This window comes from Polypterus senegalus, chromosome 15 (genome assembly GCF_016835505.1).
Source record: "Polypterus senegalus isolate Bchr_013 chromosome 15, ASM1683550v1, whole genome shotgun sequence".
Lineage (NCBI taxonomy): Eukaryota > Metazoa > Chordata > Cladistia > Polypteriformes > Polypteridae > Polypterus > Polypterus senegalus.
This window is the reverse complement of record NC_053168.1, coordinates 10,017,416-10,037,109: the sequence shown is the minus strand read 5'-3', so window position 1 is coordinate 10,037,109 and position 19,694 is coordinate 10,017,416. Positions and strand designations below refer to the sequence as shown.

At 43.7% G+C, this 19,694-nt stretch overlaps 1 protein-coding gene across 5 annotated transcripts in view; it reads left to right on the top strand.

Moving 5' to 3' along the window:
• Window positions 1-19,694, top strand: part of LOC120516048 (protein cordon-bleu-like) — a 246,527-nt gene that overhangs the window by 105,194 nt on the left and 121,639 nt on the right. For all 5 annotated transcript variants that reach the window (XM_039737483.1, XM_039737487.1, XM_039737484.1 and 2 more), the window contains exon 4: window positions 7,396-7,603. In XM_039737483.1, the coding sequence (XP_039593417.1) occupies window positions 7,396-7,603 (208 nt within the window). The remainder of the gene's footprint in view (window positions 1-7,395; window positions 7,604-19,694) is intronic.

The following is a 19,694-nucleotide window of genomic DNA, read 5'->3' as shown; positions in this document are numbered from 1 at the left end:
GCGGTGGGTTGGCGCCCTGCCCGGGTTTGGTTCCTGCCTTGCGCCCTGTGTTAGCTGGGATTGGCTCCAGCAGACCCCTGTGACCCTGTGTTCGGATTCAACGGGTTGGAAAATGGATGGATGGATGGATTTTATTTTTCTTGTTGTAATTTTGCTAAGCCTATAAAGAGTTGTGGCTTGCGCTATATAACGCAAAAGGCCGCTTGGTATTATGAGACACCATCCAGCCAACCAAGTGATTATATTCTTCATCATTATAATGGCTTCCTACATCTGGGACTGCGAGTCTTCCTGTGTGGACTTGTAGAAGTGTCCCCGGGTAATAATTTTCTTTCCATTAATTATGTTAAAACTCATTTGGAAAAAGTCCATTCAGTTTATTCTTCTGCAGCTCTTCTTCACTGTGTGTTGTTTGTTCAGTTTAGCGGAAGGAAAGTCGAGATCGACCTGAGTGTTTGTGGCTCTGGGAAGTCTTTGTTTTTGATGTGTTCATTTGTCATCTCCTAAAAAAAAGAAAGAAAAGAATTATTTCTTAACTTTGTGTGTGTGTATATATATATATATATATGTATATGTTCCAAAAAAGTTGGGACACTAAACAAATTGTGAATAAAAACTGAATGCAATGATGTGGAGATGGCAAATGTCAGTATTTTATTTGTAATAGAACGTAGATGACAGATCAAACGTTTAATCCGAGTAAATGTATCATTTTAAAGGAAAAATATGTTGATTCAAAATTTCACGGTGTCAACAAATCCCAAAAAAGTTGGGACAAGTAGTAATAAGAGGCTGGAAAAAGTAAATTTGAGCATAACGAAGAGCTGGAAGACCAATAAACACTAATTAGGTCAATTGGCAACATGATTGGGTATAAAAAGAGCTTCTCAGAGTGGCAGTGTCTCTCAGAAGCCAAGATGGGTAGAGGATCACCAATTCCCACAATGTTGCGCAGAAAGATAGTGGAGCAATATCAGAAAGGTGTTACCCAGCGAAAAATTGCAAAGACTTTGCATCTATCATCATCAACTGTGCATAACATCATCCGAAGATTCAGAGAATCTGGAACAATCTCTGTGCGTAAGGGTCAAGGCCGTAAAACCATACTGGATGCCCGTGATCTCCGGGCCCTTAAACGACACTGCACCACAAACAGGAATGCTACTGTAAAGGAAATCACAGAATGGGCTCAGGAATACTTCCAGAAACCATTGTCAGTGAACACAATCCACCGTGCCATCCGCCGTTGCCAGCTGAAACTCTACAGTGCAAAGAAGAAGCCATTTCTAAGCAAGATCCACAAGCTCAGGCGTTGTCACTGGGCCAGGGATCATTTAAAATGGAGTGTGGCAAAATGGAAGACTGTTCTGTGGTCAGGCGAGTCACGATTCAAGTTCTTTTGGAAATCTGGGACGCCATGTCATCCGGACCAAAGAGGACAAGGTACAACCCAAGTTGTTATCAGCGCTCAGTTCAGAAGCCTGCATCTCTGATGGTATGGGGTTGCATGAGTGCGTGTGGCATGGGCAGCTTGCATGTCTGGAAAGGCACCATCAATGCAGAAAAATATATTCAGGTTCTAGAACAACATATGCTCCCATCCAGACGTCATCTCTTTCAGGGAAGACCCTGCATTTTTCAACAAGATAATGCCAGACCACATTCTGCATCAATCACAACATCATGGCTGCGTAGGAGAAGGATCCGGGTACTGAAATGGCCAGTCTGCAGTCCAGATCTTTCACCTATAGAGAACATTTGGCGCATCATAAAGAGGAAGGTGCGACAAAGAAGGCCCAAGACGATTGAACAGTTAGAGGCCTGTATTAGACAAGAATGGGAGAGCATTCCTATTTCTAAACTTGAGAAACTGGTCTCCTCGGTCCCCAGGCGTCTGTTGAGTGTTGTAAGAAGAAGGGGAGATGCCACATAGTGGTGAAAATGGCCTTGTCCCAACTTTTTTGGGATTTGTTGACACCATGAAATTCTGAATCAACATATTTTTCCCTTAAAATGATACATTTTCTCAGTTTAAACTTTTGTTCCGTGATTTATGTTCTATTCTGAATAAAATATTAGAAGTTGGCACCTCCACATCATTGCATTCAGTTTTTATTCACGATTTGTATAGTGTCCCAACTTTTTTGGAATTCGGTTTGTATATATGTTACGGCCAAATCAGGAAATGGCCAATGTCGCTGTAAATTGACCGGCCAGTGTCCGATCTTTTCCTCGATTTTGGGATTCGGCCAGCCAGTTTGCGAAATGGCCAAAGTCAGAAGTAAAAAGGCCTGAGCAGCGATTTGTTGCGCACTTAGTAGTGCAGTTGCCTCGAGTGTAGCCTTGGCGGCTGTTGTTCAGAAAGCGGACGCCACTTGGTTGTTTCACAATAATTAATATTAGGTTTATAAGCAGGTTTCACATTTCTGCTATCATTTTAGCCCTTAAATAGTGACTTAACATCAGGGGCCCATTTTATTGACCTTAAGGTTAGTGTTTGGGTGAGGAGAAGGCCGTCTCAAGTGGCGTCCGCTTTCTGAACAAGAGCCACCTTCAGCAGTTTCTCGTGCGGGATGGAAAACTCACGTCTGAATCCGCATCTGAAATTTTTAAGCATCTTCACACCTTGAGCGGACAGTCTTACATCCGCACATCAAATTTTGGCCAGGGAGCTCTCGTCACTTTGCAAAATGGCCAGCCAAAGTAGTATATACACTGGCCATTTCTAGTAATTAGCCCTTTGGCCACAACTCTCAGCCAAAATGCAAAATGGCTGGCCAATTCGGGAACTGGCCGAACTTCAGGTTTTGGCCGTAACATATACACATTGTCATAGAGGGCCGGGTCCCTTGCCCAGCTGGGACACCTCTGCTATGGAAGGACCGGGAAGCCAGTGTGGACAGAACACTATCTCCCCTCGAAACACTAGATGGCCACCCTCCTGGGTGGCAGCCATACCTCAGACTCCTGCAGGGCTTCATGGGAGATGGAGTCTGATACAGCCCTGTTGGGAGCCAGGGGTGCCACCAGGGGGCGCTGCAGCTGTTCCTGAGTCCATGTGGGTGGTTCTTCTGCTATACCCGGAAGTGCTGCCAGAAGTAGGGAAACGAGCAACGGGTGCCTTATATAAGGGACCAGTGGACATTACTCGGTGAGCCAGAGTCGGGTAGGAGGTGAACGAAGCTTGCTGAGGAGAAGTGGAGGAGCAAAGAGAGAGAAGAATTGTTAGTATTGTGTGCTTGTTGTGTTTGTGGGACTGAGTTGTGCCTGTGAGAAACGGGGAAGGCGTTTCCCACGTGGTTAAAGAAAAAAAATAAAAACATCTTTGTTTTTATCAGTGTGCCCCTAGCGTCTGCCTGTGTCGGGTTGGGTGGCTGGCATGCCCCCCAGAGTTGTTATAACACACATACAGGATTGTGCCGTGGAGAAAACTTTTGCCTCTTCCTGATTTCGTCTCTTTTCTTGTCTTTTTTGCTTTTTCATAACACTTAAATTGTTTTTTGGATCGCCAAACAAATGTAGCAGAATACAAATGACAACCAATGTACAGTTTTTCAGTGATCATTTGATTTATTGAAGGGGAAAAAGTTCAGCCCCCCCCATAATCACCCATGTGTGAAAGTAATTGCCCCCTTAGTCACTCAATCAAGCACTGATCCGAGTTTAAATAATAACTGGTTTGCAGATGACAAACAATTAAGAGTTATGAAGAAGCAAAAATAGGGGAGATATCGGGGTCACTGCACACACGCACACACAGTGTTTGCATTCTGTCTAAAACAAGTGCCTGCGCCACCACCTCCTACTCAAAGCTTCATGATGCACCAACATTGATGGACTGAAAGCCAGAAGTCTACGTGACCATCATCATCAGGTCCTTCCATGAAAACCCTAAATACAAAGAGGACTGATTGACTTATGTTAGGTAGATTACCCAGAGGGGACTGGGCGGTCTCGTGGTCTGGAATCCCTACAGATTTTATTTTTTTCTCCAGCTCTTGGAGTTTTTTTTTGTTTTTTCTGTCCACCCTGGCCATCGGACCTTACTTATTCTATGTTAATTAATGTTGACTTATGTTTATTTTTTATTGTGTCTTCTATTTTTCTATTCATTTTGTAAAGCACTTTGAGCTACATTTTTTTTGTATGAATATGTGCTATATAAATAAATGTTGATTGATTGATATTGTGGAATAACAGTAGGCCTTTCCACAGTCCCACACATCTCCCTCATTCAAAGGACTGACGGATTCTGTGAGGTTCGCCCTTTACACCCACTGTGGGAAAGTCCAGGGGAGCGCAACTCACAGACACATCATCTGCACTGGTAATCAGCCGTAAACCCAAACCCTAACCCCCGGACCTGTCCTTCCTGCAAGTTTCAGACCAATCCAAGACACTTTTTTTACAGCCCCAGCAGTGTGTATACAGTACCCTCCATAATGTTTGGGACAAAGACCCATTTTCATTTGATTTCCACCCCCCCCCTCTGCTGGACAGTTTAAGAATTACAAATCAAACGATTCAGACCTGATTAAAGTGCACATGGCAGACTTCCATCGAAGGGGAACATGTGGAAATGACAACACGTTTTATGTGAGGGACGTTCAAAAAGTTTCCGCACTTTTATACAGGGTGTCCACAAAGTCTCTTTACAATTTCAAAATTTTATAAAAAAAAACAAATGAATGGGCAAATTTGTGGAAATTATTACAAAATGAGGAGTAGATATTGAAGTTTTTTTGCCTCATTTAGTACACCTCTATATGGGCACCTTTAGTTGCACGAAGCAGGAACAAATCTCGGGCAGTGTGCCAACCCACCACCGGACACACATACACAAACACACACACACCAAACACACACGAGGGACAATTTAGAATCTCCAGTGTACCTCACCTGCATGTCTTTGGACTGTGGAAGGAAACCCATGCAGACACGGGGAGAACATGCAAACTCCATACAGGGAGGACCTGGGAAGCGAACTCGGGTCTCCTAACTCTCCACCTTGCCGCCCCAGTATGTGTGTGTGTGTGTGCGTATTTATTTATTTATTTATTTATTTATTAATAAATAAAATATATATATATATATATATATATATATATATATATATATATATATATATATATATATATATATATATATATATACACACACACATTTATACAGAGCATCCAGAAAGTATTCACAGCACATCACTTTTTCCACATTTTGTTATGTTACAGCCTTATTCCAAAATGGATTAAATTCATTTTTTTCCTCAGAATTCTACACACAACACCCCATAATGACAACGTGAAAAAAGTTTACTTGAGGTTTTTGCAAATTTGTTAAAAATAAAAAAGATGAGAAATCACTTGTACATAAGTATTGACAGCCTTTGCTCAATACTTTGTCGATGCGCCTTTGGCAGTAATTCCAGCCTCAAGTCTTTTTGAATCTGATGCCACAAGCTTGGCACACCTATCCTTGGCCAGTTTCGCCCATTCCTCTTTGCAGCACCTCTCAAGCTCCATCAGGTTGGATGGGAAGCGTCGCTGCACAGCCATTTTAAGATCTCTCCAGAGATGTTCACTCGGATTCAAGTCTGGGACACTCAAGGACATTCACAGAGTTGTCCTGAAGCCACTCCTTTGATATCTTGGCTGTGTGCTTAGGGTCGTTGTCCTGCTGAAAGATGAACCGTCGCCCCAGTCTGAGGTCAAGAGCGCTCTGGAGCAGGTTTTCATCCAGGATGTCTCTGTACATTGCTGCAGTCATCTTTCCCTTTATCCTGACTAGTCTCCCAGTTCCTGATGCTGCCACCACCATGCTTCACTGTAGGGATGGTATTGGCCTGGTGATGAGCGGTGCCTGGTTTCCTCCAAACGTGACGCCTGGCATTCACACCAAAGAGTTCAATCTTTGTCTCATCAGACCAGAGAATTTTGTTTCTCGTGGTCTTAGAGTCCTTCAGGTGCCTTTTGGCAAACTCCAGTTGGGCTTCAATGTGCCTTTTACTAAGGAGTGGCTTCCGCCTGGCCACTCTACCATACAGGCCTGATTGGTGGATTGCTGCAGAGATGGTTGTCCTTCTGGAAGGTTCTCCTCTCTCCACAGAGGACCTCTGGAGCTCTAACAGAGTGACCATCTTGTTCTTGGTCACCTCCCTGACTAAGGCCCTTCTCCCCCAATCGCACAGTTTAGATGGCCGGCCAGCTCTAGGAAGAGTCCTGGTGGTTTTGAACTTCTTCCACTTACGGATGATGGAGGCCACTGTGCTCATTGGGACCTTCAAAGCAGTAGAAATTTTTCAGTAACCTTCCCCAGATTTGTGCCTCGAGACAATCCTGTCTCGGAGGTCTACAGACAATTCCTTTGACTTCATGCTTGGTTTGTGCTCTGACATGAACTGTCAACTGTGGGACCTTCTATAGACAGGTGTGAGCCTTTCCAAATCATGTCCCATCAACTGAATTGACCACAGGTGGACTCCAATTAAGCTGGAGAAACATCTCAAGGATGATCAGGGGAAACAGGATGGACCTGAACTCAATTTGGAGCTTCATGGCAAAGGCTGTGAATACTTATGTACCTGTGCTTTCTCAATTTTTTTATTTTTAATAAATTTGCAAAAACCTCAAGTAAACTTTTTTGACGTTGTCATTATGGGGTGTTGTGTGTAGAATTCTGAGGAAAAAAATGAATTTAATCCATTTTGGAATAAGGCTGTAACATAAGAAAATGTGGAAAAAGTGATGCGCTGTGAATACTTTCCAGATGCACCATACATACATACATACATACATATATATATATAATCTATTTATTTATATATTTTTATTTGTTTTTATATTTATTTATGTGTACATTTATGGTGGACAGTAGGGGGCACCCTTGAACCATCCCTGAACATGATAAAAGAACAGAGTTTAATGACAAAAAAAAACAAGAGGTGTCTTTATTAATAAAACATAAGGCACACTGGAGAGGGCTAAGAACGGGCCTTGAACCCTTGCCTCTGTCTGGTGGGGTTTGTCCATGCATAAGTACACCCAGAAAGCCCTTCCTGTTGTCCCACCTTCTCCCTTCCACCTTCCCACTCCTGACTGTACTCAGATATTTTTGTGCCCCTTTGTCTTCATCACAGTGCGCTTGCTTGTGTTTTCTAAGCTCAGATGCTATGGCGTCCTCTCCCGGGGTTGGTTTCTGCTTTTCTCCAGGCCCGTCACAACTCCAGAGTGGTTTAAGCAGGTTAGACAATAGATGGGTAGATGGCCAGCTGGCGTGTGTCATCCTTGCTCCGAGACACTTTGAGTAATTAAAGGTCATCGTGGCAGATCTGATGACAGTGGCCTCCTCCGGCACATTCAATATTAACGAGTCGGCTTCTTTCTTCTCTTTACTCTCCAGCAAAGCTCTGATGGACTTACTGGTGGAACTGTGCAGCCAGTACCACCTTAGCCCAGTGCACCACACCCTGGAACTACAGACTAGAGATGCTCAGCCGTTGGCCTTCAAACCGAACACCCTGCTGGGAATGCTGGATGTGCACACCGTGTTAATTAAAGAGAGAGTTGCGGAGGAGAAGCCCAAACGACCGCCGCCCAAACTGCCAGAGGTGGGTTTCTGTTTTTTCTTCTGCTCTTTCATTCCCACTGGCCGCCTTACTTGATTAAGTTACTTTAGTGGGTCGGATCCTTCAGTACTCCGTTCTGCGGCACAACCTTTTTAAAGTTGTCCTTCCATGTCAATTGAGACAATGTTCAAGTAAGACCGTGAATGTCCGTGTCCTTACTTGGGGACGTGTGTCATTGTCAGGTCTGTCTATGTTTTTAAGATTTTGAAACAAAATGTGTGGCGTGATGACACTGTGGTTAACAGCAGACAGGTTAGATGGGCTGGCAGTTGAGACTGACTGGTTCCTGCCACATAGCCAGTGCTGCTCAGGTGGGCTGCAGCACCCTTCAGTTGTGGAGGTGGATTAACAGAATATGAAAGTGGACTGATGGACACTCAAATGGAAACATGTTGGAGTTGGTGGTGGACAGTAGGGGGCAGCCTTGAATCATCCCTGAATGGGGGGGAAAAAATGGACAAAGTTTAAAGAAAAAAGAAAAAGAGGTGTCTTTATTAACAAAATATAAGTCACCATGAAGAGGGCTAACAACGGGTCTTGAACTCTTGTCTCTGTCTGGTGGGACTCGTCCATGCATAAGTACACCCAGAAAGTCCTTCCAATTTTCCCACCTTCCATTTGTGTCTTTTAGTTATTATCATTATTAAGCGTTTAGAACTCTTCAAAGGTGCAGCCAATTTGATCCAACTGGGGTTTCCTCCCACAGTCCAAAGACATGCAGGTTAGATGGATTGGCGATTCTAAATTGTCCCTAGTGTGTGCTTGGCGTGTGTGTGCCCTGTGGTGGGCTGGCACCCTGCCCGGGGTTTGTTTCCTGCCTTGCGCCCTGTGTTGGCTGGGATTGGCTCCAGCAGACCCCCGTGACCCTGTAGTTAGGATACAGCAGGTTGGATGGATGGATGGATGGATGAATGAATGAATTGGAACACAGATGTTAATAAATGCCAAGTATTCTAAAAATGTCCATAAAACACCTGACATCTGTTTGTATGACCGCCACATCTCCGAAATGAGACACTGGTTTATTACGTCGTGGAGAAGCTGGAGTCCATCCCAGCAATCGGAGGGCACAAGGCAGAAAGGACACTTGGATGGGGTGCCGGTGACCCTGCTCAGGGAAAAGCGGGATTGGAAAATAGATGGATGGATAGAGTTTGACGTTTCCTTGATGTTGGTATAAATGAGACGATCTTTGGAATACGGTACATCTTGCTGAGGTGCTTGACCAGAACGTGGACAAAGCTAACGCTCTGCAGCAGATTTTCTCTCCTTCCACCACCACCACCGTCTTTAAATGACCATTTCCCACCACACCATCCCTACTACATCAACAACTCCCACCACTTCAACTAGTATTGCCAGTGAGGTGTCCACCTTTGACCATCACTATGGACTGTCCATAACTGATGACCAAGTGAGGAGACTACACACAGAAAAAGCCGCGGGAACAGATGGAGTCAGTCCTGGAGTTCTTAAGGCCTGTGCTGACCACCTTTGGGGTGTCCTCTGCCACCTGTTCACTTTGTCCCTAAAGCTCCAGAACGTGCAGCTGCTGTGGAAAACATCCTTCGTTGTTCCTGTTCCAAAGTCAGCAGATGACTCATTTGCTTGATGATTACAGAGCAGTGACAATTAAGTCTCACATCATAAAGACCTATGAGAGGCAGGTCCTGGAATATATGAGTCCTCTTGTGGTAGACCACCTGAGCACACTGCAGGTTGCCTGTTGGACAAAGATTGGAGTGAAGGATGCAATTAAGCTCCACCAGGCTTATTCTCACCTGGGCAAAGCTTGACAGCACTGTGAGGATGATGTCTTTTTAGATTTCTCCAGTGACTTCATACCATCCCTGCTAAGCAGTAAACTCAGAGATATGCAGGTGGATGAGCATGTGGTCTCCAGGATGATGGGCTGTCTGTCTCAACATCAGCAAAACTGAGGAGCTGCTTATTGATTATTGGTCACTGTTCAGTGGATGTTGAGGTTGGGTACTGCTCCAAGTCCTTGGGAGTCCACACCCATAAGGTCTCATAACACAGAGGAACTGTTGAAAAAGGGCAGAGCAGGCTCTTCTAAGACACTGTGCTCCTTTAATGAGGTTAGTGACATCCGTCACATCTTCTACCGCTCTTGTGATGGTCAGTTTGGTGTGCTGAGCTGGTAACATCACGTCAAGAGAGGCACACCAAACCATCAAGCTGATTAAATGGGCAAGCTCAGTTATGAGATGCTCAGTGGAACTGCTGGGGGCCATAGAGGAGCAGAGAAAGAAGACAAACCTGATGGCCATCACGGACAGCACTGCATATCCACTCTGTGACACGCCAACAAATGAGGGCTTTCAGACAACAAATTACTCAGCAGAAGTGTGTCAAGAAACACAACGGGGGTCTCCTTTATACTAACAGCAGTTTGCCTTTATAATGCCTTACTGGTACTGGGACTGCTCTTTTTATTGTTAGCCAAGTCAGAAGATTTCTGTCATTTTAGTAATTCTGGGGTACAATCAAGATGGGGTTTATAGTTTGTTGTAATATTTATTTACTTATTGAGCTTCTATAAAAAGCCAAATTTACCCTTGGGGACAAATAGATAGATAGACCTAACCATCTATCTATCTATCTATCTATCTATCTATCTATCTATCTATCTATCTATCTATCTATCTATCTATCGTCTGAAACAGAATAAACAGATGGTGGGCTGTGACTCGCCTTTTCACGGCGACTATGATATGTGACCACTTCTTTTTTTCTTTTTCTGGCACTTTGCGACTTTCTGAACTTGAACTTTTGAGTGTCTCCACCACGCTTTTCTTCCTTATACCTCTGCTTAAGCCCAACAAATAGTTCCTTGCCTCCACTTTGCATTCTTTGAAATTCTTCTTTTTTTCACGACTTTTCCATTGTTTTTTAACCAGAAACTGAACAGAAGGTGATATTTATATTGATTTGCATATTAGAATATGCAAAATTCTGGGAGGAGTCAGGGTGTGGCTGTAGGGGTGTGCATGTGCGTTTTAAATTTCATGTTTGTTGGAATATGTAAAAGGGAAGGGTGTGGAACTTGGTGTAAGCACAGAGTTATGCATCTGGATTTTTTTGTGCTTACACACATTTCCAGTTTTGTCTGTGCGCCATGTTTTAGCGAGAATTCTATGCACAGTGTTTAATAACTGCATGTATATATATGATTTCTGCCAAATTGTGTCTATCTATGTATTATATAGTGCCTTTCATATCTATCTATCTATCTATCTATTTTTTATATAGTGCCTTTCATATCTATCTATCTATCTATCTATCTATCTATCTATCTATCTATCTATCTATCTATCTATCTATCTATTTTTTATATAGTGCCTTTCATATCTATCTATCTAAGAGCCTTGAATATCTATCTGTCTGTCTATCTCAATAGTGGGTGGCATGCTGTCTCAGAGCTGCAGAGTCCCAGGTTCAAATTCCAGCCTGGTCACCCATTCTGTGTCAGTCTAATAACCGAATGGCATGAGTCACATGGTAGTGAGAGGACACAGACGGACGGACGGACAGACAGACAGAGACAGGCCTCCACTTTATAGACATGGATTTGGACCCAAGACTCTGTAGCTGTGAGGCGGCAGCACTTATCCAGCGTGTCACATCCACTTTTTTCACATGTTCAGTAGAACTCATGGGTTGCATTATTCCAGCTGCTCGGTGTCCACGTAGGAATTGTAAACTTGATGTCTTTGACTTCATTTTAGTACCTCGCTGAGTGTTTTGTTACCAGAGTTTTTGATCTGCGTTTCTTATATTGTCATCCTGAAAGGCGATCCAGGAATGAAACGGATACAGGACGAAACTCGTTTTCTTAATTTCACTCCATCGAGCTGTGATGCCACAGTGAGAGAGATTATTTACAGGGTTTTTGCCGTCTAAGTGACAACATGTTAGAAAATGCCATTGATTATTTATTGTTACCGTAACCACACACTCGTTTGGATTGGACTTCAGCAGTTTGTAAAGCTACAAAAAAATAAAAGCAAACACAAGCTCCATTTTGTGGTCTTCCAGTTACTAATGCAATCAGATGAAATGTTTCAGGGAAATACAATTTCTAAAATAATGTTCCCTTTACTGCGGTGGGCTGGCGCCGTGCCTGGGGTTTGTTTCCTGCCTTACGCCCTGTGTTGCCTGGGATTGGCTCCAGCAGACCCCCGTGACCCTGTAGTTAGGATATAGCGGGTTGGATGATGGATGGATGTTTTTATCAGTGTGCCTCTTGTGTCTGTCTGTGTCGGGTTGAGTGGCTGCTACTCCCTCTACACTTGTCACATCGGCTATTCGGTTTGAGCCTGAGTGTTTGTAGATCTACATTGTTTAAAAAAAAATGTTGGGTCGCCCAAGGCCGTTTCTGGCCAACAGATTGTGCCGGGCAGAGTGCAGGCAGAGCAGGCGCTGTTGAGACGCACCCCATAAACATTTCTTTGTGATCCGGAGCAGTCCGGACAAATTCCTCAGGACAGGAATCTCTACAAAGAGCTGCAGTAACGTGCCCTGACCACTAGAGGAGGCCCTACGCGCTTGCCTAGACCACCTATGCCCAGAGACGTCCCTGATGAAAAGTGAACATTTCTACTGTACATTTTCATCCTTAGTGAATTTTGTAATCATGCTAAGAAAATAAAAAGTAAATCCAAAGTTTTTAAAAAAAAAAAAGTGTGAAATTGGCTTCTTTGCGGTTCTGAGCTTAATAAGCCCAGAAGAATCTTCATATTAAAAGGCAGCTTGTGCACAGTAGGGGGCACTCTTGAGCCATAACCCCATTTTGTTTACACTCTGAATAATGAGTCTGAAACGTTGACATTTTTTCAACAAGAAAAAGTGTTTTTATGCGTAACATAAGCGTTAACAATAAATACCAAAACATCAACATACAGTGGGTATAGAAAAGAATTCCCCCCCTTTGAAATATTCCCATTTTTTTGCTTTACAGCCTTAAATGAAAACACACAAACCAATATTTCTTCTCAGCTTTGCTTACTCAATGACAGCCAAGTGAAAGACATCACAGCTACCGTTCAGAAGAATTTAAAACAATCAAAAACAAGACCTACTGAGATGAATAAAGGATCACCGCCCCCCCTAATGTCAACGTCATTTTGTTGACCCCCCTTTTGCTTTAATGCCAGCCTTGAGTCTGTTGATTCTTCTCTGTCAGCTTGGCCCATCTAGACTGAGCCCACTCAATATTTGCCCCCCACTCTTCTTTGCAGTTTAACTGTTCAAGTTCGGTCACATTGGCTGGTGAGCGTTGGTGGTCTGCCATCTTCAGATCTTTCCACAGATTTTCACTGTGATTGAGGTCTGGGCTCTGATTGGCCACACCAGGACAGTCACTTTTTTCTCCTTCAGCCACCGTGTGGTCCATTTTGCTGTGTGCTTCGGGTCGTTGTCGTGTTAAAAGGTGAACATTCTGCACATCTTCAACTTTCTGCCAGAGGGTAGCAGGTTTTTCCTCAAGAATTTGATGGTATTTTGCCCCATCCATTTATCCTTCTACCCTAACGAGAGCCCCAGGCCCCCCACAACAGGATGCTGCCACCTCCATGCTTTACTGTAGATATGGTGTACAGTTTGGTATTGAGGCCAAATAGTTTGAATTTGGTCTCATCTCACCATAAGACATTTTTCCACTTGGCATCAGAATCTTCAAGGTGCATTCTGGCAAAGCTCAAACGAGCTTTAATGTGGTCTTTCTTGAGATGTGGCTTTTCCCTTGCGACCCTCCCGAACAAGCCACAGTTGTGGAGCGCTTGTCAAATGGTTGTCACATGCACACAATGACCACTTGTTGCCATAAAATCCTGTAACTCCTTCAAAGTGGCCATTGGCCTCCTGGTAGCCTCTCTTCCCAGTTTCCTCCTTGCTCTTCCATCCAGTTTGGAGGATCCAGGGTTAGGGCCAAACACTCGCCACTTCTTTATGATGGACTTTACTGGGCTGCTTGGGATTGATAAAGCATTTGAGATTTGGTTGTCTCCATCTCCTGCCTTGTGTCTGTCCACAACTCTGTCCCTGAGATCTTTTGAAAGTGGCCTGCCACCCCATAGTCAGTTGTTTGCTGTCAGTTGCACTACCAAGCAAGGGAATGAATGCTCCAGGAACAGCTTCACTAATCACGTTCATTACAATTGATCACAGCCAGTAACCAGGGTCTGCAATGGAAATGGTGGGCACTGACAACTGATTGAGTTTAGGAGGGTGGTGGGGGGGTCCTTTATTCATCTCAGTAGTTCTGGTTTTTGATTTTTTAAACTTCTTCTGAACTGTAGCTGTGATGTCTTTCACTTGGATGTTAGACTGCATTGAGTAAGTAAAGCTGGGAAGAAATATTGGTTTGTGTGTTCATTTAAGGCTGTAAAGGAAAAAAATAAAAAGGAATATTTCGAAGGGGGGGATTCTTTCCTATACCCTCCGTAAATACTGTAGGAAACGTCCATCCGAGTGTCCACTGCTGTACTGCTGCAGATGTACTTCATGTCCTTCATGTGACGTGTTTTGAAACTGTCACCAAATCACAGCCCTGTGTTGCAATCAGGAGAGTAGAAGCGCGTTTCTCTGCACTCTTTCCTTATAAAGTTTTTTCTGTTGCTTGTGCATGAGAAGGTAGAATTTCATGGCCTGATTTGCATGATGGACGCTGGCCGTTGTGTTATTGCAGCCTAGCACAGTGTAGGACTTAGCGGCTTTCACATTTCCGCTGACATGAACATTGACAGCTGCTACATTCTGAACAGGGCTCAGCAGGCTAATGTCCTTCCACTTCATCACATCCATCCTGTTGCTCTGACGTCACATCTGATGAAGACCATGGAGCGGCTGCTGCTTCACCACCTGAGGCCACAGGTCCGCCACGCCCTCGACCCTCTGCAGTTCGCATACCAGGAGAAGGTGGGAGCGGAGGATGCCATCATCTATATGCTACACCGATCCCTCTCCCACTTGGACAGAGGCAGTGGTGTTGTAAGAATTATGTTTCTGGACTTCTCTAGCACCTTCAACACCATCCAACCTCTGCTCCGTAGAGACAAGCTGACTGAGATAGGAGTAGATTCACACCTGGTGCCATGGATCGTGGACCATCTTACAGACAGACCTCAATATGTGTGTCTTGGGAACTGCAGGTCTGACATTGTGTTCAGCAATACAGGGGTGCCGCAGCGGACTGTACTTTCTCCGGTCCTGTTCAATCTATATATATCAGACTTCCAATATGACTCGGAGTCCTGCCACGTGCAAAAGTTTGCTGATGACACTGCTATGGTGGGCTGCATCAGGAGTGGGCAGGAGGAGGAGTACAGGAAGCAAATCAAAGACTTTGTTAAATGGTGTGACTCAAACCACTTACATCTAAACACCAGCAAAACCAAGGAGCTGGTGGTGGATTTTAGGAGGCCCAGGCCCCTCATGGACCCTGTGATCATCAGAGGTGACTGTGCAGAGGGTGCAAACCTATAAATATCTGAGAGTGCAGCTGGATGACAAATTGGACTGGACTGCCAATACTGATGCTCTATGTAAGAAAGGTCAGAGCCGACTATACTTTCTTAGAAGGTTGGCATCCTTCAACATCTGCAGTAAGATGCTGCAGATGTTCTACCAGACGGTTGTGGCGAGTGCCCTCTTCTACGCGGTGGTGTGCTGGGGAGGCAGCATAAAGAAGAGGGACGCCTCACGCCTGGACAAACTGGTGAGGAAGGCAGGCTCTATTGTAGGCACGGAGCTGGACAGTTTGACATCTGTGGCAGAGCGAAGGGCATTAAGCAAACTCCTGTCAATCATGAAGAATCCACTGAACAGGATCATCTCCAGACAGAGGAGTAGTTTCAGTGACAGACTGCTGTCACCTTCCTGCTCCACTGACAGACTGAGGAGTTCGTTCTTCCCCCACATTATGCGACTCTTCAGTTCCACCCGGGGGAGTAAATGTTAACATTACTCAGTTATTGTCTGCTTTATTTATTTATTTATTTATTTTTCATTTTTATTACTATTTAATTTAATATTGTTTCTTTGTATCAGAGTACTGCTGCTGGATTATGTGAATTTCCCCTTGGGATTAATAAAGTATCTATCTATCTATCTATCTATCTATCTATCTATCTATCTATCTATCTATCTATCTATCTATCTATCTATCTATCTATCTATCTATCTATCTATCTATCTATCTATCTATCTATCTATCTATCTATCTATCTATCTATCTATCCATCCTTTTTGCCACACTAAAGCTTCACATACCACCAGGCATATCACAGCAGTTCGGTCTTACAAGTGACATATGCATCAGTTATCCTATCCACGTCAATTCTGATGACCAATAATGGCTCGGTTTAGTTTGTTCTAGGGTTCCATCACACTCCTGAATATTGATGAGCTAGCGTACTGTAGAGTGGCAGAAATAATCATGGATTGTTTTTTGCAGCAGAATTTTATGTTATCCACTAGATGGCAGCAGAATACCATTAAAAGTGTTTTTTAGGCTTCTCTGGGTATCGCACCATAACGGCTGAACCTGAAAGATACCCTGCCAGAACACGGCAACAAACAAACGATTCCCAACTCCTGAGCCTTCTCAGTCAATTTAAATAGCCTGAGGGAGGGGCTCGGGAGTGGTGACATCAGGGCGGTCCCGCCTCCTGGGGATAAAGGATAAAATGTACAGTACACAAGTCCGGAGTGATGCGTAATGGTGGAGCCGTTACCATGACGTGTTGCACGATTGCAGTTTCTAGGGGCGTGTTTCAGGGAGTCACATAATGGAATCGCCATTAATTTTACTGAATCAGCCCGCAATCTAGGAGTTATCTTTGACTCTAGCATGTCATTTAAAGCGCATATTGCAAAGTTGTCCAAATCATGTTTCTTCCGCATTAAAAATGTTGGGAAATTAAGGCGCTTTCTAAATAAACAGGATTCTGAGAAATTAATTCATGCATTTAGTTCTAGTAGGATTGACTACTACAATATGGTGTTCACTGGCTGTTCAAACAGTTCTTTATACAGCCTCCAGTTAATCCAAAATGCTGCTGCAAGAATTATTACAAGAACAAGAAAATACGAACACATAACTCCAGTTCTTAAATCCTTACACTGGCTCCTAGTTAAGTTTAGGGCAGATTTCTAAATCCTCCTTTTAACATATAAAGCATTAAGTGGCTGAGGTCCGGCTTACTTGTCTGAACTTATCATGACTTACAAACCAGAGCGCACATTAAGATCTCAAGATGCCGGTCTGCTTAGGATTCCAAGGATTAATAAGATAACAGTGGGAGGTCGAGCTTTTAGTTACAGGACCCCTAAACTGTGGAGTGGTCTGCCTGCCCACTATAAGAGATGCCCCTTCGATCTCAGCTTTAAAATCCCGGCTGAAGACTCACTACTTCAGTTTAGCACACCCTGACTAGAGCTGCTAATTAACTGTACAGACCGCATCTCTGTTGTTAGTCATTAGCACTAAAACACAAGTAACATGATATTTATAATTAATTACTAACCCTCACCTATTCTGTTTCTCTTCTCGGTACTCAAATGTGGCACTCGGTGCCCACTTGCCAAGTTGTTTTGCCTGCCCAAGGTAACGTCATCTATGATGGAGGATCGCAGGAATCGTGGGGTAGAGAGGTCCTTTCATCGGATTGACTGGCTCAGCGCTGTTTCAGCCAATTGGGGGAGGCAGCTTGATGGCTGAGGTCTCCAGGACTCGAAACAAATCCAAATCACGTTACGTGATATCATCTACTGTTGAATTCTGCTCTGTACTTGTAAAATGTTTATTTTTATACTGTATTGAGGATTTGTTCTGTTCTGTGTATTGTATTGTGTTGTATTGACCATCTTCTTTTTGACACCCACAGCATGCCCAACCTACCTTTTTGAACTGCCTTTCCCGAGGTTTCTTCCATTTCTTTCCCAGGCAGTGTTTTTCTTATCTTCTTAGAGATACAAGGCAGGGGGGCTGTCAAGAGGCAGGGTCTGCTAAATCCCATTGCGGCACTTCTTGTGTGATTTTGGGCTATACAAAAATAAATTGTATTGTATTGTATATCCCCCGGCGGGATGCTTTAAATATTCGGTGTCGCGTGTCTTATGCATTCCAGGGTGTGTATTTTTTCTAAACCCACTAGAGTGTGTGTGTGTGTGTTTCTGATTATGGATTTCGGGTATTTCTTCCTTTGATTTTCTGTCTACGACTTATCAAAGTTTAAGCTTTATGTTTCATCTCCCAGTCCATCATTATTCCTGACAGCCTTGATCTCTACTCGAGCAGAACACTGATGGTTTCCCTGCCACTTGTCTTTTTTACAATGACTATCATCTGCTTTTCCACCATAAAAATGACTTCCCTGAGGTCTTTCTGGCTTTTCTAAATGGGGCTTTGATTATTTTGTTTTGTCCATAAAGTAAAGCTCTGGACTTTTCGGCACTCTGGTGACTCACTCTGGAGGCCTCCTCACGTTTCACTTTGTTCTCATGTACTTTCTTAGTCCTGGCAGCCTGAGATGCCCGCCAGTGTCTGTGCTGACCACTTGGCTTGACCGCAGGCTATTCTTATACCATAAATTACAGCACATGGCATGGGCCTGGGCACAGATCTGCTTGCCCTGGGATGGCCGGTCCTGTCATTGGGCCTGCATGTGCCATTTGTGCTCGACTTCAGCGGCGCTTCGCATTGCCAAGCTGGGAGGATTCTGCTTATGCAACACAATTTTAAAGAGGGGGGAAAAAAAATGTCTTCTCTTCTTCAGAACGTCAGAGCAATAAATGCCAAGTGGAACTGAAGGAGGGCCGGTCCACCTCCTGGGCAGCCAAGTTTCTATATCTTCGCCTTTGTTCAGTGACTTGTGGCTGCTTCATCAATGTGGAGGAAAATGTAAAAGTTCAAACAGAATCATTTTTATGGGTTCTTCTACAGCAAGGCCCTCAAATAACTTGAAATGTTTCAAGGCATTTTCTTGAATTGCATTCTTTGGGCTGCGCATTTTGTTATGATGCACTACAGTACAGTAATCCCCCGCTATATCGCGCTTCGACTTTCGCGGCTTCATTCTATCACGGATTTTAAATTTAAGCATATTTAAATATATATCATGGATTTTTCGCTGGTTGCCGGATTTCTGCGGACAATGGGTCTTTTAATTTATGGTACATGCTTCCTCAGTTGCTTTGCCCAGTTGATTTCATACAAGGGACGCTATTGCAAGATGGCTGAGAAGCTACCCAATCAGAGCACGTATTACGTATTAAATAAAACTCCTCAATGATATACGATATGCTTCCCGTACGGTGATTCGCATACTTGAAAGCCCAAACAGCACGTATTGATTTTTGATTCTTTGCTTGTCTCTCTCTCTCTCTCTCTCTCTGACATTCTCTGCTCCTGACGAACACTCCTTTGAAGAGGAAGATATGTTGGCATTCTTTTAATTGTGAGACTGAATTGTCATCTCTGTCTTGTCATGGAGCACAGTTTAAACTTTTGACTAAAGGGTGTTATTTCATGTCTACAGGGCTCTAATAATGTTAAACTTATTTAGAAGGTCGTAAACAGCTTTTCTATGCTCTAACTGCGAAAATATTCGATTTATAAATAAAGAATCCTACTTCGTGGAAATTCGTTTATCGCGGCAGAGTCTGGAACGGATTAACCGCGATAAACGAGGGTTGACTGTACTCAAAATAAATAAAAATGAAGGGAATGTTTACAGTGGTGGCCAAAAGTTTGGAGAATGACCCAAGAGTTGGTTTTCACAAAGTTTGCTGCTTCAGTGTTTTTAGATCTTTGTGTCAGATGTTTCTGTGGTATACTGAAGTAGAATTACAAGCACTTCAAAAGTTTCAAAGGCGTCGATATTTGCAGTGTTGGCCCTTCTTTCTTTTCAAGACCTCTGCAATTCGCCCTGGCAGGCTGGCTGGCAATCAACTTCTGGGCCAAATCCTGCCTGATGGCAGCCCATTCTGGAATAATCAATGCTTGGAGTTTGTCAGAATTGGTGGGTTTTTGTTTGTCCACCCGCCTCTT